The sequence below is a fragment of the Gymnogyps californianus genome, chromosome 7 (assembly GCF_018139145.2).
Source record: "Gymnogyps californianus isolate 813 chromosome 7, ASM1813914v2, whole genome shotgun sequence".
In the NCBI taxonomy this organism is placed as follows: domain Eukaryota; kingdom Metazoa; phylum Chordata; class Aves; order Accipitriformes; family Cathartidae; genus Gymnogyps; species Gymnogyps californianus.
Window position 1 is genome coordinate 13,510,829 of NC_059477.1, and position 27,002 is coordinate 13,537,830.

At 41.7% G+C, this 27,002-nt stretch overlaps 2 protein-coding genes across 5 annotated transcripts in view; both read right to left on the minus strand.

The window, feature by feature from the left end:
• Positions 1 to 200: 200 nt before the first annotated feature.
• On the minus strand, positions 201 to 17,508 carry ORC2 (origin recognition complex subunit 2). 2 transcript variants are annotated; one of them, XM_050900495.1, is made up of 16 exons: positions 17,286 to 17,508; positions 16,149 to 16,292; positions 15,776 to 15,862; positions 13,775 to 13,864; positions 12,969 to 13,000; positions 11,628 to 11,685; positions 10,542 to 10,726; positions 9,811 to 9,909; positions 8,047 to 8,156; positions 6,393 to 6,525; positions 5,884 to 5,980; positions 4,051 to 4,197; positions 3,287 to 3,458; positions 2,887 to 2,948; positions 1,998 to 2,116; positions 201 to 328 (listed from the first exon to the last, which is right to left on the minus strand). In XM_050900495.1, exons 1-16 carry the CDS (start codon positions 17,374 to 17,376, stop codon positions 245 to 247), a joined length of 1,710 nt encoding a protein of 569 aa, XP_050756452.1. In that variant the 5' UTR covers positions 17,377 to 17,508; the 3' UTR covers positions 201 to 244. The 2 variants fall into 2 exon arrangements, with proteins under 2 accessions (XP_050756452.1, XP_050756450.1); XM_050900493.1 differs by having other exon boundaries at positions 260 to 1,331.
• A 6,325-nt stretch (positions 17,509 to 23,833) lies between these two features.
• The window catches only part of HYCC2 (hyccin PI4KA lipid kinase complex subunit 2), a 38,546-nt gene continuing 35,377 nt past the window's right edge, over positions 23,834 to 27,002 (minus strand). For 2 of the 3 annotated variants that reach the window (XM_050900491.1, XM_050900490.1), the window contains one exon: positions 23,834 to 26,132. In XM_050900491.1, coding sequence (XP_050756448.1) covers positions 25,528 to 26,132 — 605 coding nt within the window. In that variant the 3' untranslated portion in view covers positions 23,834 to 25,527. The remainder of the gene's footprint in view (positions 26,133 to 27,002) is intronic. The other variant, XM_050900492.1, reaches the window with a different exon arrangement.

The window sequence follows — 27,002 nt, forward strand, 5'->3', positions numbered from 1 at the left end:
TTAATTTTATAAGAAACAATATAAAACATTTTTACTAATTAATTTGAAATCTTCTGCACGCTGCATGAGGATATGCACAGATATTTGACATAATAATGAAAATGAGGCTTTCACACAACCACCAGAAGGACTTCAATCTTCCTATAACATAAAAAGATTGTGGAAGACAAGACAAACTAATGAAAATTAATAAAGTACTTTATTTGATTGATTTGAACTATTACAACATTGAGCTGTAACACAGCTACCAAGTATTAGACATACAGAGTCCCTGAAGTCTGGCTGGCAGACTACAGTTGATGGAACCATAGGGCTTACTCCCACATACCTGAGAAAAAAAGTGAAGAAAAGCTGTCAAACTTCAGCAGTCGCCCAACCTCTAAGGGCTTAAAAAAAGGGAGAGCTTGTAAGTGGCATTTAAGGCCTCCTCCAGGATCAGTGGGCACTCCTGATGTAAAAAATACATATATACAATCAAGCTTTTAAAAAATAAACAAAAACACTTCACAGCCTCTTCATATTCCTGGATTGCAACTTGGAAAGTAGATGAAAGCTGGATCCTCTCGCCCTCACCAAGAGGTGATGACTTGAGTCCATCACAATTTTGATTATCTAAATCTTCTTATAAAAGGATTTGGGTTTGGGGCACGTCCTTCAGTTCTATTGCCAGAATTTAATAAGTTACCCACAGTGTCTCAAACCCACTAGTATTCTCCATTCCTCATGCAGTCAAGGCAGATCTCTTAGCATTATAGATCTTGGCTGCTTCATACACTGGAAGCTAGTCTTGTCTAACTGGTAAAGGAGTACTGGAAAGCACTCAGTTGAGAAAAGTTGCACCACTAGTACAAACTAAAGCTCTGACCATCTAGTGATTTGCACTTCCCAAGTAAACTGCTCCAATCAAACCCTCGTGTCTGGTGAGGTAGAGAGCAGAAGGCACAATCTTACAGAGTTTGTTTTTCTGGCTGTAAGGTTGGCTGCATAGATGTGAAGAAGGCATCATCTGAGCTAAGAGACAAAGCAGACAAATCTAACTACAGAGCAAGAGATGCCTTGCTTACAGAAGTCATCATTCCAAACTACCTGAAGTAGTTGAACAACGAGCATCGTTCATTACAATTACTACATTTCAGTAAGTAGTCCAGCAGCCTTGGGGTTGGAGGGAGAGAGATCTGAGTATAGGCCCCTCTCCAGCAGCCCTTGAGAGCAATTGCCGTAGACACTTTGAGAACAGAGAGACGTTATACATCTTCATCCTCTTTCTCTAAGAAGTCGGTCAAGGTACTGTCATCTACAGGAATTAATAAGTATTCCACACCATCAGCTCCCTGAGAACAGACATGCATACACATTCTGTTAACACCAGTGCACAGTGCAATGCAAGCCACTAGACAGCACTGCAACGCTAACGTTTATTTGCAGTCTGGGTGAGAGCTGGCCAGCATTCAGGACTACATTGCTAAAAACCGGGAATATTTCACTAGAGCAACACTGGAAAGGCACAAGAAAACTCATATACTGACTGAGAAAAGTCAGTATATGAGAAATCTTCTGGTAGGCTATGCTAGTCTGACACTACACAGCTCCTCAACACTGTGTTCCCATACCTAGTACTGCTATACCGCCTCATTATTAGGACTAGCCTGCATTTTTCCCTCGTGCAAATACAGGTAGCTATTGGAAGCAGACTGAAAGGCTCCAGAGTCCGTTACTTCTCAAGGTCTTCAGGAAGAAGAGACCTGTAGGTGGCTGAGTAGCCAAAGCACACTGCATTTTTACAGCCCCCTATCCACGTAAAGGGTGTTGACAAATTGGAGGCAGGGAAAGAGCTGCAATTCCAGAATTTCAGCCCTTTGCTAGTTCCTAGGTGCTTCAAACAATACAGCCTCACTGTGAGCTGGAGAGTGGTGTCTTAGGGATACCTAGTAGCAAGTAAGCATCTTTTTTGTTTAAAGTGGCTGAATACCCAGAATTATCTTCTTCCCCCAACTCACCCGCTTGGTCCGGATGAGCTTGTGGTCCCTGAATTCTGTCAGCTGTGCCCTGAGTGTCAGGTCACTGTTCACAAGGAAAGCCTCCCGACACTGCTGGTAGAAGTCTTGGAAAGACAGCCCTGGAGACAGAAAAACGTGAGAACAAGAAATTGAAGTGGTAAGATTGTCAGATTTTTCCAGGTCTAACAACACATATTATCTCCACCTACAAATCTTGCTTTGGCTTCGACCACAGTGGCTACAGTAACATCAATTCTTTCAAGTATACAGCCAAGCTAGTATTTCAGTAATTAATGGAAAACAGCTGAATTAACATTCCAGTCACCCTGTTTGCCTAATGGAATTTTAGTAGCACTTTAAACGCACTTCCCAACATGGTTAATCTCTCTTAATTTCCAACTCCTCTACCTTACTTCCAACTTTCTTTACCATTAACATGTTGTTCATATCCCCAGCAGCACCTGTTAGAAACAGTGACAGAATATTCCACATGTATCCTAGAAAGCAGGGACACATCAGAAGTCACTGAGATAGGAGCAGCATGGGAACAGAATCTCCTGTCTTCCCCTGGTCCTTTAAGTGCTAGTTATGCAAATTCACATTCTTCCTTTACTTTAATTGTTTAACTCCACAGTCCCCCATGAATGGTCTCAGTCATGTCTAAACATCAAAGCAGACAACAGTAAGAGGAGGTCCTTCAGAACCAGCCAGTCTATTGATTTCCTGTCAGTCAGACACAGTACCACTAGAAAGACAGTCTACGCCACTGAGTCAACGGTTACAGCACTTCTGTTGCTGGTGATGTAACCTGCATACCAAAAGCCAGTGCCGCTGTGACTGAGCTGGCATTGGCAACACCCCAAACAGATAAGAAAATGTGGGTACATACCTGGATAAGATGGGTTGTCCTTATTCTCCAGCTGGTACTGAGCAAGCAGTCTGAATATCCCCCTAAGTGAAAGGAGGAGAAGGGAAAATCAAAAGGAGAAAAAAAAACCCAAAACCAAAAAAACCCCACCAAACCCCAAACACCCCACCATTAGAAAACATTAACTGATTTTTCCCTCATGATCAGGACTTTGTGCATGTATCTCGTCACTGGACAAGGCTTGCTGTCCAAACACTATTCATTTAAAGTAACCAATCAACTGGAACCCAGGTCCTACCATCTTCATCTTGAACACTGTTGTCAGAAAACAAGGATTGCCTCCTGCTAGGTGTAGACCAGAGTAACCTAGCAAGGACTGGATCCTCAGCAAGTGCTACTATGAAGTATAACAGTGTCTTACCTGGCATTGAGAGTGAGACTGTGCAGGACATGCGTTAGGGAGCTCAAAGCCAAAGATCCAGATTGTTGTACTAAAAGTGAGTTCTCATAAGACGTTTCTTCCACATAAGGACTAAATGTGGTTGTTTCATACCAAAGCCAGTTGTAAAGGCTTAGCTTTGCCTGATCCCACACTAGACAGAGAGAGAAAAGAAAGCGCAGACAGAATTGGGAGATTTAGCTTTTCTAAGGTGTTAAATAAGCAACATTAAAATGTAATTAGTTCTACTGTAGGATTTGTGGAAACAATGTATGCTTGTGAAATTCACAGTACATACACCCAGATACTTGCAGTTCAAGCAAGACAAATTCTCTGCAACAAAACGTTTGCACACATCCCTTTTTCATACCAGCTTCATAGATACTGTAAATCCTTCCAGAGTCAGCAGTGTGCAAAGAATTTCTGGCTGATAAACAATATTGTTTAGATGCAATGACAGACATAACATCTAATCTCCATTTCAGTAAGTCCCTAAATCAAAGGGTGCCAGAAGCTTGGAGTCTATTTGTATATTATGATCAGTGACTGGTAGTTCTCAGTATCTTTATACAGTTCAACACAGCCACAGTCCCAATCGGGGCTTCTAGCTGCTACCACCATACATACATCACCAGATCTGTTTTGCACATCAACAGTAATACGTGAGCTTATGAAACATGCTCAGCAGCCCCAAAGTAGAACGCAGATTCTTCTCTCTTTGCTACAGCAGGCCCAAGGGGACTCACTGAGAGGAGCATTGATGTGATCGATAGAGGCAATGAGGTAAATGCTAGGCAGGGAGGATAACTGTGCAAGGATCTGCTGACTTCTTTCTCCTCTCAACATCTGGCTGTCCAGGTTATGAATGAGGACATAGAGCTCTAAAGATGAATCTGCAAGGTCAGAAAAAACAGCAGAGAACCAATCAAAGAAACTGCACACAAAGTGGTTTCCCGTTCCCAGTGCAGCCTAGGACAAGTCTCCATATTCATTCATCAGGCTCCATATTCATCACTCCAATATCAAATCGCTTTCCTTGTACAGCTTACTTTGATCTCTGTCCCACACTTGGTGTTTCTGAGCACCTAAAAGGCTTTTTCTCAATTCACTGTATCGCAGTTCTCATCACAGCTACAGGTTTTTTTTCAGTTTAAGCTTTTCTCTTACAATACACTTTCCACTTGCTCATGGCTTTACCAGGAATTGCCCTTTTAGCTATGACTTTTAGTCCTGCGATTCAAGTTCATTCAAATGTACTTTAGGATGGAAGTCTAAGCACAGTTTATTCAGCTGCTTTTGAGTTACATGACTAGGATCCTTAAGCTCCTCCTCACACAATGAAAATGCATTTTCTATTCAGGGTTGGATCCAAAGCATACTAACTTCATTGGAAATCTTTCCCACTGAGTCCTCAAAGGAAGTTACAAAGACTTAGCTTGGATAATGCAAATGGTAGATGTTAAAATTTCCAGCTAGCTTGTTGCTGCTGTACTTATCCCTGGGAATAGCTATTTCCCGAGTCCAGAAACAATTCTGGAACAGTAGCCAGTTTTTGTGCAAATGAATACATACTTGGCGGCCAGTGGAAACCAAAGGTTCCTCACACTCCCAGTCAGATCAGCTATAGTGTACTACACAAGACTGATTTATGTAGATTCAGGTGGGTACCGCCGTTAATCAGTCTTTTTCACTTAGTCCCACCAGAAATACTCGTAAGGTAATGATGGAAAACAGAATGTAAACACTTAAACACCAATGCCATGCACAATTAAGATTCCATGGCAATTTGTGTGTGTATACACAAGCAGTAAAATGGACATTCAAAAAGAATTCAGCAAGCATTCCATGTGGCAATACCTGTTTAATTTTGCTTTTGAACCCAATTCTAACCTGCTTGTTTGACACTGCTGTCCTTTATTTCATCTTAATGTCAGTATTTGCATATATTAAATTTAAATGACCATTCCACTAAACCATGTACATTTAAGCCTTAATCCAGCCTATACTGAAATTTATGGAAAGACCCTCAGGCCATGATTTTCCAGAGGAGCTCAAAGGACTTGATATCTGTCAGCAACTGTCATTCCAAATTGTTTGCAAGTTCTTCGTTCTGTTGATTTCACTGAGGTTTCTATCAGGTACTCAAGCAGCCACTAAGAACCATCTTCCCTCATGTAGCTGTTTACCTGTCCTGTCTTCCACCAGGAAACACGTGGCTACAGAAACACCATGTAAATAAAGCACAAAGACACTGTGCTAAATGCAAGAGAGATAAGCATTTCAGTTTGCCAAAGGGTAGAGGAGCCTGTCTTGTTAGAACACTCGTGCCTTCCTCCTTCCCTTTCTAGAGAACTTAGCATGTGAAACACTAACTGAGGTAACAGCTTGGGATCACATACACATATATTCCTGATGCGTATATGTTTTCATATATGTGGCATAAATTAAAAGGAAGAAAGTATACTAGCTACAATAAACTAAGAAACTGTAACTGCACGTATGAAAACTATAAGGAAAGAAAATGTCCAGGTTCTCCTAACAGTAGGTGGACTCTAACGTTTTTAAGTAAGTCACTTTACCTTCTTTAAACCTTTTAATGATGAATTCAAGTTGGTCAAGGGGGCTGCGGAAGGTCCCTATATGGTCCAGGACCTCCTCTGTGATGGAGTTGAGAATCTGAAAAAGAAAATAGCAGTCCCTTCCGAAGGGCTCTGACACTGAAGGACCTAGTGCAGAAAATCTGAAACTGAGCCCTTTGACTGTCATGAGGGAGGTAATGGGATTTTTACCATCAAATCCCCAAAACAGTCAACATAAACCAAAAATTTCTACCCCTTTTCAAAACAGTGACATAAAATAAGGCTTTAGACTGATGAGTATCTATTAATGATGGGAATTACTGCAATTCCTTGGAAAATGCATGGGCTAATTTCTTTGAACTCTTAAAAGAGAGATATAACTGCTCTTCATTCAAAAGTCTGCTGCTATAGGATGAAGCAGGTTTCCTTAACATTTTACATTGAAAGACTTTAGAGGTATCTGTAACACAGGATGATTAGATAAACACATAAGCTTTTCCCACACTTACAGATCTCACAGTGATGCTGGGGAAATATCCATTAACCACAAGATGAACAGAATCCTGGAGCACAGAGGTACGAAACTTCTCTAACAAATCACGCTTTGAGCCCAGTCCATAAAGCACAATATTGAAACCCAAGCTGCAGAAAAGTGAGCAAATACACTGAATCAAAAAAGTACAAGTCCCATTTTAGGTTCATACATTCATTAAGCAAAACGATCCATTGCAATCTTGCCTCTAAAAATTTCATGTTTCATCAACTCCAGGCTTACCTTCAGGTCACAGCTGACAAATAAGGTTAGCTGCAAGGAATCCGAAATGTGGCATGCGCATCCTAGTAAAAGAAGCGTTTTAGCAGCCTGGAGGCCGACAAATTTAGCAAAACATCTATGGAAGAAAATGGTATTGTCCAAGGATATGAGACTAGATCTGCAACTTCAGATAATGAAGAGTAACCAGCATTCACATTCACCCCCTCACCAGTGATTGTATTAAACGTTTACCATGGGTCACAGCAATTACAAGAAAAAAAGCAAGCCTTCACAGTGGTTTTCTACTCTGATCCGTAGGCACAATTTCAAAACAAAATTAAACTATTCTCATGTCTCTTTCTTATCCTAATTGTTCCACAGAGAAAGAGGCAGGAAAGCATAAAGAGAACATGGTAGGGAATCATAAAGCTTTGTTTATTTTTGAGAAGCACGAAAAGCATCATCTTGACCAGAAAGAAGAGTATCAGGTCACTCAAATAGCATTGGGCAAAGGCAAGGCGTTCAACAACTGTCATTGACTTCAGTATCGGCTATGGATTTGTTCCTTCTACCCTGTCATATACATGTCTAACCATTTGCCCAGATCACTGAGTCACAGAGAACTCCTCCTCTTGCAGCTCTCCAACTTTCAAAGCTAATGTCTTTTTCATATGCTCTGTCACTCCCCAAGGACCACAAATTTCTTTATACTCCACTCCTTTGCAAAGCTTCCAACGGGCTTTCTCCTCACCAACATCTGCTCCTGTCTCAGCAATTAACTTCAGAGCTGGTGGCCTGCCTTCTCTAAGGCGCTTCAGAATCTCACAGCTCTCTCTAGTTTCCCATTTGCTTTCCTGGATGCTTACTCTTTTCTCCTTCTCATGAAGATACACACAAACCCAGACAAAATTTATACTGCTAACATTTCCAACAGCATTAAGGTTTCTTCATGCCTAGATCATTACGTACCACAGGCATTCAAAGCTAACTGCTACACCACTGGGGACAGCCACATTTGAAGAAATCGGTGGTGGGCTACTCACTACCAACTACGCTGCTGTAAGCAAAACTGATTGTTCACAAAGGACACTTTTCTCATCATTCTTGTTCCCTGTTTTCTCATTATTCATGTTCCCTGTTTGTGAATGCCCTCTAGCTTGGTTTACAGAGGCACAGACAAACTAGCCAGGCAGAATGCAACCTCATTTCACTTCAGGCATTCAGTTCAAGGAGTTAGTCAGATATGATTTGGTCTACAGGGAACATTGTACTAATTTAAATTTAAGCAATCAATCAAAGAAAAAAAAGTCACTCCTTAACTCATGCACGGGATGTTGTTGACATGAGGGTAAGTTTACTGGCAGTGCCTGTTTACTAGGCTTCTTCAGTGATTCTCATGGGGTACTTACTGTAATTGCAGCATCCACTTGGAAAACAGGGATTCATGTTGCTGGTTCAGCTCTTTAATTTCAGCAGCATATGCAAGGGGAGTTTTTTTCAAAAGGTCATGCAGTGTTTGCTGGGTTGAGAAAGAGATAAGATGACAGTCATTCAAAGCTGAGAAAAAACAAGACATATATCTGGATTCCTTACAAATATCCCTCTAGTATGCTCTCTAGCTAGGGAGCAGAATAGTTTTCACTGACAGTGCACTCAGTTCATGGTTTTTTTCCATGAAGACCTCTCTTAGCACAGTTTTGCTACTGGACAAACAAAGCAGAGATTAAGTAACGTTATTATGGGAAATGGCAGCCAGACTAGAACTAGAACCAATATTGCACTGTGTTTTATCTCTTCCCGCTGAGTATGGGAAAACCACTACTGAAATAATGGGCACGCTTACACAGCGCCAAGCACTGTACCAGGAAGATACCAACATCACAACCCTGCTCACAGTAGCAAGGGCTCCAATTGACATGCTTGGCAATGGTTCAGGTGTTTGTCACTACAAGAGAATGCTCACAAACATCATCTTAAAAAAGAAATAGAGCAGAAAGGAAATCATTTGCAGCTGACAGCTAAATGTAGAAAAAGTATTATTTCAAAAGCATCAAGAATCAAAGCATTAATTCAGCTTTAAAGATATGCTGGGATGTTGATGTTTGAACAGCACAGTAGCATGACAAATGGCATCAAATCTACACTGGCCTCCCTTTCTCTTCAATTTTAACAGCTTTGCTTTCCACTCCCTTGCAGCAGAAGACAGTTTACTCTGGAAAGAACACAAAGACAGCTGCAATGGATCAGACAAACATAAAGCATTGAGAGACAGAACTGCTAAGCCTTAAATTTCTTTGGAGCCAGCAGTAGATTTAAATACTGAAAGCCCTGATTTCCTTCCAGAGCTGTTATGAAAGAACTTGTTAAGAATCCAGATGTTTCTCTGGGTAGCAATTCCAGACAACAGCAGGCATCAGGCAATCTGCATATATGCCATCTTTGAAAACACAGATGGGTGCAAAAAGCGGTCATAGACACAAGAGCTCCAAGTATTTTACATGCTTCCCTGGCACCTGTCCTTGTGTACCTGTCTCTGTAGGGTGCAACTGCTTGCTTTGAACTGTCTTGTAGAAGTGGCATACAGAAGAAAAAATTCAGTAATTTAGTCACCACAATTAGACCATTCCTGTCTCCTAGGAACTGGAAGGGGACAAAGTGCATTTCACAAACCAGGTGACAACGTTTAGAACTGTCCCAGTCCTGCATGTGGCTTAACCCAGTAATGCTCAGATAAAAAGGGCTCTCTCCATTTCCTCTACACATAAATGGTCAAGACAGCTTGTAATTACCCTAAGCATTTCATTGATAAAAATGCTGTTTTGGTGATAATTTTTAAGGCAGGTATCTACACTCTGCTTCTCCCTCTTCTCCTCCCCCAAAAGCAAACTTTAACCTGTTCTGGTAACTGCAGCTTTCACCTATCTGCTCACCTGAGAGTGCCTTCTCTCTGCATTTTCCCTACTGTCTCAGGTTCAAACAACTGGGCACTGTCCCTGCTCAGAGCAGCAGTAGGAGACATAATGCTTAAAATGCTACCTAAACCAGCGTTACCACTGAGAATGCCATCAGCAGAAATAAAGTGAAAATGGCAACATCAGGAAATTTTGATGAGGGAAATCTTCATCAAAGAAGTCAAAAGCTCCGAGAGTTGTGTGGTTCACTATGAAGCATACCTGATTCAATCTTCTTTTCCTCAACTTCTGCAGCGTTCGGTCTGAAGTGAGCACTTTGGAACTACTGTGAGCTTCAAAGTATTCCTCCACCAGGTTGCTCTAAAAAGGGACAGCAAGATCAGCCACACTCCTCCTGCTATCAAGTTAGCGCTCTCCCTTTGCACCCATGAACATGTCTGAAGATGGCCAATATGAGACATAGAGAAAGGATGAATAGAAAGCCAGAAGATATTTGCAAAAATGGCTTCTACGGTAGCATTCTGCCACAGCTAACCTAGTCAGATGGTTCTTTCCTGAGGACAGAGACAGAAAAGAGATTCTGAGAGAGCAGAACATAGCAATAATTCTAAGGGGGTGTGGGGATTCCTGGTGCTGGAAGGAAATCACACAACGAAGCTGAACACCAAGCCAGAAAGCAATGTGTGCTTCTTTTGGTGCTACAGGAGTCAGTTTCTTCATCCTTTCTCAGTACAGGGTCTCCTGCTTCATGGACATCTTAGAACTTCTCCTTCTGGAGCTGCTGAGGATACAGACTGGATTAGCCCACAGGCTCACATGATGCCCATCCAACAGGGATTGCTCAGAAGTACAGCAAAAGCCAACCCAGCTGGTTTGATTTGAAATGAGCCTAGCAGTTCCTCCCCATAGTTAGGAGTGGTCACTGACAGTTTATTGTCACTAAACATCCCTTCATGCTTGCTAGCTCAGGGGTATATTTTCTGCACACTCACCATCTTGTCCTCCTTAATTTTTTTGGCTAGGGTGTTTCTGGGAGGAGGCGTAGATGCAGCCTTAGTTTTTGCTGGGGTCTTTTGACCTGATAAAACAGCGCTGACTTCTTTCTGGTCTTCCTCATCCTCCTCCTCTGAGCAGGAAGCAGAATATTCACTCTCACTTTCTAAATAGGGATCTGGAGCTAGAGCATAAATTTAAGGTTAAAAGCTAGCAACGACTTCTTACACAGAACACATTTTGTACCATCTTGCTCTCTCACATACATTCTGTAGATGTTTTTCAAGCATATGATTCCTAAATATATTTCACAGAAAAGTAAAATCAATGCTTAAAAGGACTGCAAACACACACAGCCATTTTTTCCCCAGTTCTAGGCTCACAAATTATTTAGTAAAGCTTGCTCCTCAATACCAACTAAGAAACATAATCCTACCATAAAAAATGACTAGAAATGGACAATGGAATTCCCTATTTCTCTTAGCATCTCTGCGTCAGTTTTCCCAAATGCCAGTCATGCAAGCTGAGTATCTCCTGGGTCACACTCTGCAAAAAAGGTTTTGTGAAAGACCTCTGTTAGCAATGTTGATTGAAGAGCACAGACAGAATCTAGCTCAGTTTTGGTCTCTCAACACAAAAGAAAAAATAAAACATGAAATGTCACGCACTAAACTCTCCTCTGCATTCACTCTGAGCACATATAGCCAACCAGTTACTGGAAATACTTTACCATGAATGTCCCAGTCATCATCAAAAAGTCTTATGATTTGGTTCAAGCAATTGTGCCAGACTTAAGTGTCAGCATACGTTAGATTACTGAGAGTTTTGTCTCTTTTGATCATGTTACTGAAGTTCAGCAACTTGGTGCTTCTAACCATTCCACCCCTTACCTAAGTAGGGATCTGTTGTAGGGAAAAGGTCTACATAGACTTCCTTAAGGACATTTCTACACTCTCTGCAGGATGAATCAGATGATTGCTTCAGTTAGACTGCTACTACAGGCAGAAGACCACCAGGAGAAACACTGTCCTCTGAACACAGTGCCTCACTGACTGTGGGAGCTGACTGCAAAGGTTCATCTTTACCTGCTAGCCTCTTTCTGAGTCTGTAAGGTGTGGAAGACACAAATTCTTTCTTTTTACTCTGTAACGGCAAAGAAAAAACATGCATTAGAAAAAGAAACATATACCTCCTCAAAACAGCCCTCTGCCAAGCAAAGAGTAGAATCAGGTTACATTTCCAAGCTATTTCAGCCCACAAGAAACTGGGAAAGCAGAGGCAATAAGCATGGAGAGTTTTTATTTTGCCATTCGGAGCTAGAGGGGCACAGGATCAGCTTCCAAAAGGGGCTTAATTCTTTCAACTTATGTCCCGAGATGGAGGGTAGAAAACTGTGAAATCTCCAGCCAAGATGCCAACCTTGGCCCCTCAGGAAGAGTCAAACTGAAGCAATGACAAACTGGAAATGCTTCGGCTCCCCACAGCAGTCATCTTCCACATCACACTGTCTACTCAAAGTCATTTGGAAGTCCACTATGAAAACAACTACCAGAATGACAGAAGACCACTCAGAATACTAAGCCCAGAAGAAGTACAGCAAAGGGAACCCAAGCTGTCTGGTCTCATCAAGTTGTAGTGGCATGTCTTCCTTACATATGTGTAAAGCACATGCCTGACTTGGACACCAGATCAGGTCTGCAATACTTATTTTGCAGTAGCTTTTGTTAATCCTGTCAAAGCAGATGTGAAATCATCAAGGAGTGAACATGGCATCCCAAAACAGCATCTCTTACAGGCATATCTCATCCTGGAACCTTATACCGGAAAAGCTGTGCACACATTTCTAATATGATGCTATACCATTTTAGAAAGCCAACTGTTTCACAGCACTCTCTTTATAACCACCACAATTGGCAGTTCTGGACTGTATCTCTCTGTAGCATCACAAAAGATGACATCAACTTACATCCCCCCCATTATCACAATTTATTTTTTATAAACCAATGCTAAAATAAGAAACTGAACAGCACCACAGTTCTTGAATTCCTGTTCTAACAGCACTCGTTACAATTAAGACTGTTTCTTCCTTTGATGCGAAACTGGAAAGCTACGAGTTTAACTGCATATTAAGGGATGGTCTAACATCCTCATTTGTGTGATGCAAGGAAGGAGTCTCCACGCATGCTAATTAAGCTGTCAAACCCACTATTTGCCCACTGACTCTAAATCCCATCGTCGTGATTAATGGTAGCTCTGGTTCTCACTTGAATTACTCCTGCCCGGTTGGATTAGGAGAGACATCTGTACTGTGGATGAGGCTTTTCAAGGTCCTTCCTTTCCAGAACTGTAGTAATTGGCCAGTTCAAGTTTTAAAAGTGAGAAAAAAACCAAACCAAAACCCCGAGCAAGGTAGAGTCATCACTCACCCTCTGCTGCACTTTGTTTGAACTTGAACGTTCTGCAAAGCAAGAAACAGCATTGTTCACTGTACTGCATATTTTCAACAGTGGCACAAGATGGTCCATTAGAAAAACAGGCATTCACTATTCGAAGGTACACTGCACCAGAATATCAGCTCCCTAGGTGGTTAATCCTATGAGGGAAGCCTCTAGTTCCTCACAGGTAGGCAAAGAGAGAACAAAGACAGTCAATGTTTTTACCACAGAAGGCAGCTTTTGATTCTGGACACAGCTTTGGGAGGCCATCAGCAGGGGGGAAGAGGCTGAAAAATGAGCTAACGTCCTCTCCCTGAGCACATCAGACTCCATTTCTGAGCACAAAGTAACATCCTCTTGCCAGTGTTGACCTGCACTGACTTCTCCCACCTGTATTTCTCCCTACAGCATTGGGTGCTTGAATATTATATAATAAAGTATTCATTTACACATGAACACCCACACAATCCTACCCATTTGGTGCTCAACACATCAGCCCAGCTCAAAACTCTCCCAAGTGCAAACATTTCTGTTGAACACAGAGGAATTCATTAAGTGTCACAGCAACAGATGCGAGAGAAGTTCCTGTTTTCTCTACACCAGCAGGGCAGAATAAAAGATCTGACACCCAGGTGAACCAGAGGCCATGCACACCAAGCAGTTCAGTCTACAATGTTAAGCTGACTAGAATACTCAAGCATGACAGAAGTTGGCATTCAAGCATCCACTCCACCACCCAAACAGAAACATACTCCCATTCACTCAGTTTCAGTTCCCCAAAGCATGACAGGACTTACTGCTGCTTTGAGGGGTTTTGGCTGTCTTCTCAGGGCACTCCGAGTGATCAGATGCAACACTCTGTCCTGGTGTCTGGGCTAATTCAGAGGCTGTAGGAAACAGGGGGAAGAAGTTTCACATGTCAGGTACAAAACTCCCAGCTCTGGCTAGTCAGCCATGGAGCCATACACCTGAAACACTCTCTAAGTATTAATTTCCTAGCTAATTCAGGAAGTGCACCAGATACTTCCATTTTTTTTCTAACCCTAATGGTGAATGTAATCCTGTCCTGGTTTTGGCTAGGATAGAGTTAATTTTCTTCCTAGTAGCTGGTATAATGCTGTGTTTTGGATTTAGTAGGAAAATAATGTTGATAACACACTGATGTTTTTAGTTGTTGCTAAGTAGTGTTTATACTAAGTCAAGGATTTTTCAGCTTCTCCTGTCCTGCTGGACAGCCAGCAAGAAGGCTGGAGGGGTACAAGAAGTTGGGAGGGGACACAGCCAGGACAGCTGACCCAAACTGGCCAAACAGATATTCCATACCATACGACATCATGCCCAGTATATAAACTGGGGGGAGTTGGCTGGGAGGGGTGGATCGCTGCTCGGGAACTAACTGGGCATCGGTCGGCGAGTGGTGAGCAATTGCATTGTCCATCACTTGTTTTGTATATTCTAATTATTTTAGTATTATTATTGTCATTTTATTATTATCATTATCATTATTTTTCCTTCTTTTCTGTCCTATTAAACTGTCTTTGTCTCAACCCACGAGGTTTTTTTTTTTTATTATTCTCTCCCCCATCCCAGGGGTGGGGAGAGTGAGCGAGCGGCTGCGTGGTGCTTAGTTGCCGGCTGTGGTTAAACCACAACAAATCCTTAACAAAGATTTTCAAAGACTGAACTCCTCGGTTAATTAATTTCACAAGTATAGCTGAGGCAATGGCAGAGCACGCTTTGCTCCCTGGGAGACCACATGTCTTCAAATCAGAGCAATGTTTGGTCATGCTCACTTAGTCCTTTAAAACTGCTCAACTGGACATAGCAGAGTATCAGGTATAGCAAACACATCAGTTCCCCAGGAGGTGGGTTCTTGTATTCTATTTGCCTCTTTCTACTACTTATCAGCACAAGCTGAAGTTGAATCACTGATCTGAATATGGAAGGCCCCCTTATCCTGCTAACAGTCCCTCAAGAAAACCAGCCTTCCATTGTATGACTTGCCTCAGTTTTCAAACTGAGTCATGGCTCCAGGAGGGAGCACCAGTGAAACCTACCCTGCTGCAGAAGGAGGTGTAAGAAACATACAACTTCCCAACACACAGCAGAAGCCCAGAGGAGAAGTAGAGAGGAATGGAAACCAGTTTCTTTATAGTGATACAGAAGGATGACCCCTCTCCCTTGGATCATCCTTTGTAGGATATATCAGTAGCTATGACAGCTAAACACTAATGAAGTTCAGATGGTGCTGGGCACACAAAGACTCTTCAAGTGAGAAGAAACATAGTGGCAGCAGGGCTCAAGCATCTTATTTGAACAAGAACAGCCCACCCTCTCCATAACTGCCACTTTCTGCTTGCTTCTCCTAAGTCCACAGCTAGCCTAGCAAGCACACTCAGACACTTTGAGTACGAGAAATCCCGATACATAAAGCTAATACGGACTTTTTTTGATTCTTTGCTACATAATGAGTTATTCTCTTATCCTTCTAAGTTACACAAATAAAACCCCTGCCATCCTTTGGCACTTACATGCAGACTTTCTCCCAGCATTAAGAAACTTCTACTTTTTCTTATGCGTTTGTTTATTATCTGTATTTCTTATCCCCACCGTGCCTTTGCTTTGTCCTAGCCCTGTGCTTTTGTTTCTGAGGAAAACTGATTCAGAGCCAGATAAAAGCTACTGAAATACTGCAAACATATCTTTTGAATAATCAGAAGTGACAAATCACGTTAACAGAGTACTCAAAAAGAGACCATAGCCAGAGCAAGAATGAAAGAAGAAAGAGGAAAACATACCCAGCTCTGCCATTTTGCTGGAGCGTTTGGGAGTCTGGAATGAGTAAACTTCACCACCACTTACACTTGAGCCATTCCCCATTGGATCTGTGAAAAGAAATGTTACTTGTAGCTATTTAAGAAGCACTGGTATATTTCCAACCCAAGAAAGATGGAACACAACATTTTACTATTTGGCTCAAAGGACTCTTTATATTGCAGGTGTTATGAAATAAATATCATAATAAAATCCTAGAATCATTATCCTCTCCTCTACCACAAGCACAGCCAGAGCTGGTCAGCCCTCAAAAGCCATTTCATCAACATTGTACAACCTTGAAACTGCAAGAATCTCCTGAAGTCACAGCTGTGTTAGGTTTTCCCCTGCTAATACCTTGGGCACATATTCCAAGAGCAGCAACATAGTTCTTCTCTTCCAGGATCTCCTGAGCTTCGTCGTCTGAAATATTCTCAAGCTTCTTCACAAATCTCTTCACACTAACTGTCAGCTGAGTCTTGTCCTTCCGTACTTTAATACCTAGGATTGCAATAAAAGCTTTTATCTCCTGCTATTTCATTATTTCTATTGCAGTAGTATACAGCTACCCCATTTAGAGACCAAGTTCCTGTTGTGCAAATTGCTAAACAAACACAACGCTGAAAAGATGTCCCGCTAAAAGAACAGCTGGTCTGTGCCCTGGTGGTCAGCCGACCCTACAGACATTAGTCCCTCCTTTACCACAAAAGCGGGCCCCCGCAGTCCATGAGGACAAGAACCCCATTTCAGCACACACCAGCTTTCACAGTTTGGGAGAAATCACAGTGACTGACACACAGAAGTATCAAATTGCATGCAAAGGGGATGGTATTTGGCATCCCCTATCTTCCCTAGGAAAGGGGAGCAAGTGGAAAAGACCTGGCCTATAGGCTGTCAGTACACTCACGGGACGATTTAGGCTGAGACACCTCTGGAGACTGTCTGTCTGACCTTCTGCACAAAGCAGGACCAACAGCGAAGTCAGATCAGAGTGCTCTGTGCCTTGTACAGGCAAGTTTTAAGCATCTCCACAGAGGTTCCAAACCTTAACAGTAGTCAAAACTGCAGCAAAAGACTCCTGTAGCAACCACCTCGAACCTCGTTCCGATTTGATTCTGTATGTGTTTAACCACGACAGGGGCTGGGAAGTTAGCCAGGCTATTTGTGCCTCCTCTGCCAGGCCGTTACACACACACTGCTGTTCGGGGAGCCGCTATCCACACCACCTTCAGCTGAGGGCACTTGCCACGGTGCCGCAGCTGCCCCTTTCCACGTGCCGGGGCGGAGACAGAGACAAACCGCGGAAGAGGCAGTCGCAGCAGAATGATGCTGAAGGCCTCGTCCTGCCTGCAGCCTGGCCAAGGCGCTCAGCCGCCCCGGGTGTTGGAGAAGGGCTCCCTTCCCGGCGGGCGCCGCGGCTGCTCGGACCCCTCTCCCAGCGCCCTGGGAGCAGCGGGCGGCGCTGGGCTGGGCGGTGCCCCGCGCCGGCTGTACCTGCGTCGTCAATAATGTGCTTCAGGACCTCCTCGTCGGGCACGAACTTCACCTCCAGGGCGCCGCTGCCCTTCCCCTCCGGCTGGCTCATGGCGGGCACCCTGCAAGCGGCCCCGGGTCAGTCACGTGGGCCCCCGCCCAGCCCCGCCGCCAGGGGGCGTTGCCGCAACGCGCGCACGGCGGCACGCGGCGGGAACCGTCGGAACTGTCCTCCGCCTCACGGCGCCGCCCTCCGGAGGGCTCGGGCCCGAGGCTCGCGCCTCGGGCTCCTGCCGCCTCCCCGCTCCGCCGCCGCCTCGCCGCGGGCTCCCGGCCGCCCCCTGCGAGGGCAGCAGGAGGCGGAAGCGCGTTCACGTGCCAGACAACGGGCGACTCCACCGCCCTCCCTAAGGGCGAGCGGGGCGGGCACTGAACGCCACGGCCGCGCCTTGACTGACCTGTGCTTCGCCCAATCCGCGACCCTCTTTTCTGCCGCGCCTCCCGCCGGCGGGAGCGCCGACAGGGCGGGACTTCCGCTGCCAGCGAAGCGCGCACCCGCGGCGCGGGCGCCCGAAGTTGCCGTGGCGACGCGAAGCCGCCGTGAACGCCGCGCTGGAACCGCCCATCCCCGCCCTCCTGCCGGGGCAGAGCTCTCCTCACGGCCCGGCCCCGGCCCCGGCCCGCCTGCGCTTCTTCAGAGAAACGCCCAGAGGACAGCGGCTACGATGAACGCTCCGAGGCAAAGTTAACTCACACGCAGCCCCCGGCGGCTGCTTCCCGCCTCCCACCCCACGCACTCGCGTGTTTGTGGGTGTCTGAGCTATGAAACTCTGCAGATGTACCCTGCATTACGCGCCCCCATCAACGTAAATCTAAGTTTAAAAAAAAAAAAAAAAAGCAAGCAATTGACAAAGTATTCATTTCTGTTCAGAAACAGCACAATATTTATTTAACATCTTTATATATTTATATATATATAATTTTTTTCTGCATTGCAGATTGTGTCGAGTTTTATACATCTCTATTTACAACGATTTAAAATAATTATATTTCATCTCTGGCAGGTATTTACAAAGTCAATAGTAACTACATTTCACATTTCAACAACAGTCAACAGCATTAACCAGCTCAGTAAGACAGTTAAGATAATGGCTTACATGCACCAATAACATGATCTTCAATACGTGCCATCTTCAGGTCTAAGAACGAAGATTTTCCCTGGTCCCAGGTTAAAGGACATCATACAGCAGAGGTCACGGTTATTAAAAACCCATTTAGTTTAGTCCTTCACCAGTACTGAATCTTGAACATCTGGGGTTCACACCAGCAGGCAGGGCTATCCTGGTGAAGAGGGGCTCACACCACCAATCCATGTCCTTTCGTCTAGCCTGTTCGTCCACAAGAAGTGGGCTACTTGCTGCTTATGCTCCTTCTATGACAGAGATAAGATTACATAATGCTAAAGTAGTAAAAATCCTCAGAAACCTTTGTTCAGAGAAACAAACCTGGTATGACAGAAAAAAGTAAGAAAATAATCTTTTAACTCTTGCAGAATGTTTCTTTTTGCTAGTAAAATTGACGGTATATCCTGCATTCTTACAAGGACGAAAACAGATCAAAAGATTAATTGTAAAGCACAGGAATTACAAATTTAAAAAATGCAGCATGGGGTACCTCAATTTAGTTGTTGGGTTTTTTAATAGCAAATAAAAGCTACCATAGTAAATCTAAAATGTATTAAGAGTATCTGATTTAATTATTAAAAATCTTTATTAGCTTTTTCCTGGAATCTTCGATATGGAAAAAATGTTAAATGACTCCATTTTATTTCATCATATGGTATTTTTCCATAAATAACCAGCTAATAATATCCATCCCAAAAGTGTTCACTATCTGCAAGAAAACAGTAAGAAGTCTTGTTTCAAAGAAATCATTGAACACTGGCACACAAAAACACACAGACACACCCCGGTACTAGGAATCTATTAATACTTTGTCAAGTTGGTTTATCCTGAGTGATTGTTAACTCACATCTACTGTATACTTGAAGCCACAAAGGTTTTACTACTTGCATTTTTCATAAACTAATAACATGAAAGTCTAGCACAACAATAACAACTGCCTGAACAGAACGAACAGTGTCAATAGCGAGTATTTCTGTCACTCCCAAGTCCTCCTTTAGAACAAAAGGTAAAAGGTTGCTTCATCCATACTATTTTTTCGTTTTGTGATCAGTTCTGGGGAGGATGAGGACTCACACACACACAGGATCGACTACCGATTTGTAAGGGTTTCCATGACAAAGCACCAAAGAGTCACTTTACTAGGAGATACTCCTAAACAGAAATCTCCCCTGACCATTTTACCCTCTGAAACCAAAAATCTGTATGAATTCTATACCACATTTTAATGAGTGATTAATCATCTTTTCAAGAGTCAAAATTTAAATTGCTTTAAAGAGTTCTATCAGAACGCAAAGATACTCTACTCTAAATTGCTTACATCTCACCAACTGTAAAACACTGGGAGCTCACAACCAAGTCATTGGTTAATAAAACTTGATCTCATCACTTTGCTCATCATGCACAAGCTAAAATGTAGGGCAAGGTTTTACTGTACAAAGTTTTACTATACATCTGTTCCCATCAACAGCTCCTCACAGGAATAGCTTAGTAATCCTTTATGATAGGACCCATTTTAAACTCATTTGGTCCCTCAGATACAAACTTTGGTAAAATCTGATGAACATAGGAAAAAAAAAAAAAAAAAATCAGAGGAGGGGGGTAGCCTAGAGAGGAGGAAAAAAAAAAGACTGGAAGCAAAAATCATAATTTTTTCATTAAATCTTGAATACAGACAAATAACATGGGACAGATTTTTACTAAATCCATTTCTGGAAGCTGTAAGGTACCCTTAAACTTCTACAGCTTGCTTCCGAACTTTTAATGTCACAGGCCTTGACACTCACCAAACTTACTAGGCAAGTTTATCTGAAATGGCTAGCTGTTACGTTTTGAAATCTTGTTCCAAGATTTGTTTTATTTTAAATAAAATTTCATGATGACTATGTAGAAATCCTCATACATATCAGTCTTGCAAAACCCACTTACTGCTTGTTTTCAGGAACTACTGACAAACCGAATTGCTCACAGCTCTCCATCGTCTTCCACCACTGTGTAAGAGGCAGAGCTTTTGGCTCTTCAGCTGGTCATGACATGCAAATTTTGACAGACTGATACATGTATTCACTAACACAACACCCATGTCATGATCTGTTACCCTGAATGACCTACAGAAAAGCTTTCCACAGCAAAGTTTATCTGAGTGCCAGTGGGAAAACAAACTAAAAAATAATCAAGAGAGATTAAGGCCCATATGCTAGAAACAAAAAGCATCTAAAATACTGAAAAAAACATAAAATATTGAACAATTTGATATAAACCAAGAATGCAATGCAAGTACAGAGGATCTGGCTTCTTTGGTTACCATGCTTGGAAAGGAGTGATATTTTGCAAATTTAGTCCTGCAATTATCTTAAACAAGAAATTTAAATAAATAACAAAAGGGGCATGTTTACTCTTCTGATGCAAGCTATTCCTATGATGTAATGCTATATTAAATATGCCAAGGTAGCAGTATCTTTGGCAATGAGAGAATTGCAGAATTTAAGGATGAGATTATTAGATTTACTAACATCAGAAACATCTTTTTGTTTTGTGTGCAGTACATACATTTCATTCAAACATGTTCCATTGTATTTTCCACACCTCCTCCAGGATTATGAGTACAGTACTTAGTCTGTACTGCTTGATTTTTATGATTTTACTCAAAAAGTTATTCTTGGTTCCCACTTAGTCTTCAAATTAATTTAAATTTGTAAGCCAAGATAAACAAAAATTTCTGGTTTGTGACCGAAGTTAAAATGCTGAACACTTAAAAGAGATAGCCATTGGTTCATGATAAAATAGGACAAGTTTAAACTCTTAGGTTAAAATACAGCCATAGCATAGAATCATCTATTCCAAAATTAATTTTTCAAAATATAGTTCTCTGAACATGTTATACATTAAATATTGAGGAAAATTTCCCTGGAGCTAAAATTTTCCAAGAATACTAATAATCTTCATTAAAGAAGTAAAACAAACCACATAGTATCTGGAGACAAAAAGGGGTTAGAGTTGGGGTCACCTTACTACAGAGTAGCTTTACCACCATTAAGATGCAGGTTTCCCCCTTAATCTTGAAAAATATGTTCATATTTACATACAGTATACACACAGTTGAGGCAATTGATTGTCAACACGTGACAAACGTATGTACCTACCCACACACAAGTAAACCTCACATGGTGAGAAAAAACCCTGTCCCAGTAAACTCCAGTATTCATAAGTAGTGCAAATAAATACTTTGTCAGAAAACAATTTTTTTCTCACTATTTTGATGTTAAAACAGACAATTTTAATTACGTTAAAGCTAGCAGGAGTATGTTGGAAATGTATTTAAGACCAACACACTTGCAAACTACAAATACTAGATCTAATGCTTACTGGCTGCAACATGATGTTCAGCATTACAGAATGAAGTATGCTGTTAAAAAACTTTTCCAAATTCACATCAGAAAGGGTGTTCAAAGAAATCTGCACTTAAAATGGACAGTGACATACAAAGTCTCCAAATGAAAACTAAAAGGATAATACAGCAATTTAAACTGTCATCTTGCAACATTCATTTTAATAGGTATTTTTACTTCATCACTTTGCTGCCTGCAGGATGAAAAAATGGCTCATTCAACCAAAAAGCTGCTCACAATAAACTCCAGAAAAGGATAATCAAGCTGGAGTTAGCAATCCCAACATTTTAGATTTTCTATAAAGCCCGACAAAAATGAGTTGCAAAATGACAGCATATTGTGATGTGGTAAAAATTGTATCAAGGAATAATTCATTTATCCCTACTTAAATGCATATACACATCAAAATATAGTACCCACACTTCCTCATCTAAGAATTGTGTGTATGTGCATGCATGTGCACATACACAGGGAAAAATTGTAGTGTTCTGCTTTTTGACCTTCTTTTATAATGCTGCAGTTGCACTGAAATACTGCAGAAATCTAAATATAGTGCCTCATGTCAAGTACCAAATGTTCTAAAACATGACACAGCACAGTGAATTCAGGATAAAGAGATTTAAGTCTAAATATTTGTCACAGGTGTCAGAAAATTTAAGTATGTTTTGTACTTGGTTTAGTACTTAGCATATACAATCAGAAAGCCAGCAGATTATTCCTTCAACCCCTATCCCAGACACTTCTAATTTTATTTCTGCCACAGTACTTTGAAGTGTACTGAACTTCAGTGTATAAAGTTTCGCTACGATCTTAACGCACCTTGGCATACTTTGAGACACATCTAGAAGCATTAATGATAAACATGATACACAGCACTGGCAAAGCCTGTTATTACAGCTGGTTTGTAGATATTAGTGATGACTCATTTTGTAAGACAGATGTTGAACAGTACTTGTCTGAAAAACGACAAAACAAGCTCCCACAACTGAAACATTGCACTAAAAGGGTAATTTTGAGAAGTTATAGATGTACCACATCAGCACATAGCAAAAAATATTTTTTTTTTACAAGGATAAATTTGAACTTTTTAAAAAGCCTTATATGGGGTAGGTATATATACACAAGAACAAACCAAAACACAATGGATGAAACGATAACAAAAGGCACATCATCAAAATGAGAACTGTAAAAATATCTTAAAAGGTAGTTTGACTAAAGTCAGTTTGAATTTATGCACGTACATTTGACTTCCCTTTCTGAAGTCACTGGCTGTCTCACTTTCCTGAAATAGTTTAATAGTGCAGGACCCCACATGTTTAAAAAAAAAAAAAAAAAAAAAAAAGGTTTGTAAAATTTACCCTGATGCCAATTTAAGTGTCCTAAAACTTCTGGAGGAATGCTTATAATGGCAAATGTAGAAAGCAGAGAACCTTGCTAATAAACAACTCTACTTTTTAAAATACTAAAATAAAGTAATTCTTAAAAAATTAGCTGACACTCTTGACATTTTCTTTCCTAAAGATTTAAGCAAATTATTTGGTCCTTTTCAATTTACAGTGATGGCTCTTTAACAGAATTTCCTTTGTGATGGTCTCTACAAAATATAAACTTTGTATTTTCAGCCATGACTTATCAATTGTCTCCACCAGCAAAACTTTATAAAATAGCGTTTAACCATATACAGCTTTTGAAATTTTTACAGAAAATGCCTTGTAGCTTAATCTCAACTTTGCCTTAGTTCCATCTGTGTGTGACTGGTGGTCCATAAAGATTAACTTCAATTTAGAAACTGTAAGGTTTTCTTTCTTTATGATGATTCTATTTACTCTTTAACTGAATTTCTACATCAGTTCAGATGCTGTTTAATTCACCTTATGAATGTAAGATATGAAGACTAGACTACCAAAGTGACTCATCAAACTACAGAAAAACCTTCAAATATTTAAATGAATTTTAATGTAAATTTGAAAAAAAAAATTCTATTTGAAATAGATTCAAAAGCAAAAAAAAAAACCAAACAAAAACCCACAAACCAAAACCAACTACCAGCAATGCAACACCATGTCATTGTCCTGAATTTATTGAAGACTATCATCCAAAGATAGCCTGCTATTTATAAATGCTTATGTTTATCCTTCACAGTGACAGTGAAAGCAAAGTGCCCACATAAAGATCGAAACTCCTTCCTGTGGGTTTACAATTTGTAAACTTCCAGGATATCATACATGACTTAAGCATAGAGGATGAACCTTCCCCTTTTCTCTCTAGCAATCCAAAAAGAGATAGAGAGAGATGGAGAGAAAATTACATTCTCCTGTGTAACCAGAAATGTGCTTCTAAGCAGTGTTCTCTAGCGTAAGTACCAGCCAGTGCCCATACACCAGTCATATACATTCAAGGCTTGGCTCGATGGCATGAGTTCTGAATTTTCTAGAGTAGGGCCAATCCACTAAAATAAGAGTTAAAAAAACTCAATGGATTATATATACCAAGGCAATGAAGTGTGATCCTTCTGTCAGTACCCCTTTGCGCAAACAGTGTTTCTAGAAAAGCATTTCACATTGAAGCTTCAGTGTTTCTAGCAAACTATTGTCTCTATCCCTGAGACAGCCCCTTAAGAGTATAGTCTGTCTGGACTGCACAATTCTTCAAATGACTCCATGATTGAATTCAGGGACACTGAGAAAGCAGCTGAGAGGGGCGGGGGTGTCCAACAGCCACGATACCATAGAAAGCAGCCTGAGAAATACTCTTTACCCGAATACATCTTTCAATTCAGTGATCAGCACCTCACAAGAACAACAACAACAACAACAACAACAAAAATGGAGCAGAGCTAGCCATTAGTTCCTGGGAAAGTAGTGTTTCCCTCCCACTTACAAGCCAAACTGCTTTAACAGCATGGTGTTGTCTAAATTTTAGTCTATATGCAGAATGACCCTGTGTCCTGGAGGGGAAGACATGTAACATTACATATGGCTACAACGCCATTAGAAGTGCATTGTAACCTACATTATCTACTTAAATCCTCTCTCTGAGGGAAAACAACTTGCTAATATGCATGTCTCAGTTGCTGAACATCAAAAGCTTCTGGGATGAGAGACTGGGGGCAGGCAAGAAAAACAACTACCCTCATTTTAATGAAAAAAGTGCTGTAGGCAGCCAGGAGCAGCAATGACAAACCCCTCCCCAGAATTGATTGCACAGACTCAGAGAGGTCCGAAGTCACACTAGAATCTCTGAGGCACTCCTGGTTCTGAGAAAGAAAAGTCATGATCCAGTAGTCTTTGCAGTACTGTAGACCGAGAAAACAAACCCGTTTCTATTTCTTAACGAAGCCAAAGCATCATCTCATAGGGATCACATTCACCATTTCCGCCGGTGTCTCCAGTCTCACAGTGTTGAAATGGGACTGATCAGCCTACGATGGATTGCACATCACCCAAGGAGAAAGGAAGGAAAAAGGCATACAGTACATTATATACTGCTTCACAACCATGTTTACAAGGTGGGGGGGGGAGGATGAAGGTGAGGGAAGAATTATTGCTGTTTCAGTAATACAGTATGATAGCTAAACCAAATCAAACAAGATCACAACAGTCAGTATTTTCACACTGCGCGATGATGGTGCCTAAGGATGAACTTGCCTGGGGGTTAAGGGGAAAGAGGGAGTCCTAAGGAAGGGAGTCAAAGTTACACCTGGGATATCAGCTGCATATTGAAACTTGGAGATCGAGACTGCTTGGTTAGGGGAGCTCCTGGGGGAAGGAGATCTTTACCTTCCCCAGCTTGGCCTAGTCGGTCCTCCTGTAGGCTGATAGTTGAAAACCGATTGGTGTTGCCAGCTGCTAGATTGGTAACACCCTCTGTACCAGCTCCAACACTGGAGCCTGCTTGACTGCCATTCACATAGTCAAATGATTTACTGGAGGAAGCACTGGCGGTCCTGATCAGGCTCAAACTGTTGGCTTTTGGCACCACCTGCCCAGCAGGCAGGCTGAGGTGTTTCTTAGTAGGTGTCATCTCAATCATATCTGCACCAAGGTCAGTGGACTGGTGCACGTACTGCTTTCGAGCTACTGAATCTCGAGGGCTCTCATTGGATTTTGCTGCAGAAGAAGTTTCTTTATCCTTAGCAGGACGCCCACTTGCTGTTTTCCTTAAGCTGCCCTTCTGGGATACAGATGATAGAGGTTTGGTCCCAACTGGCTGGCTGCTGAGGGAAGCTCCTGATGAAAATCCTTCATCAGCATCATTAAGGTTCACAGATTCCTCTCTTCCATTTACACCTTCAGCATCTATTAAGAAAAAGAAACAACCAAAAAATCCCAAACCAATCAGAAGACACAGTAAGCATTCAAGTTACATGAAGACAAAGATGCGCACAGAATGTCAAAACAAACCTCATTTGCTAATCCACCTGGTTTCCACTTGCTTAAAAATTTCTGATTCTCAGCCAATAATCTTCCTGTCATATTTAGCAGAATAACAGAATCTAACAATAAGTCGTCCCTGAGGTTGATTTGTTTTTCCTCTACATCACTTTCATCAGTCAGAATATCTCCCCAACTCTGTCTATAAACAAGAAGAATTAGGCCTCATTTGGTTAATTTGTTTTAGTTCTGTCTGCGGATACGGGTGCCCATTCTCCTCCTACATGTGGCTTTAAGGGGAAAAAAAAAAAAAGCACCTTTCAAACGATCTTTATCCTATTTTGAGGCAAGATCTGAGCATGTTCAGGATCTCTCAGTCAGACTAAGTTCTGGTGAGTGCTCGGTAAACTTCAGAATTAGGCTACTTCCTAGGCCAGCAATCACAATGCTCCAACAGAGGTAGAAGGCTTCTGTTGTGTGTAGCTGACACTTCAAACAATGTGACTATACTTTCTGTTGGAGATTAACCTAATTCCTAGTTCTCTCTCCTCCAGAGCTCAATCCTCCCTGCATTCCCAGCAATCCTTTCTAGGTGCTTCTACCATATTTGCTTTTATCTCAGCATCTAGATTTTTCAGAGAAAGTAAGCAAGCCTTGTATTAAGAGAAATTTAACCTCTGAAACACTTCATGTTGTAGAAGAGGCACTGTGCTTTTGACTGGAATCTCAAAGACAAAAAAAAGCCTGACAAACTTCTTTCTTAAATCCTTGTTTTCAGGCCTATAATATGATTAG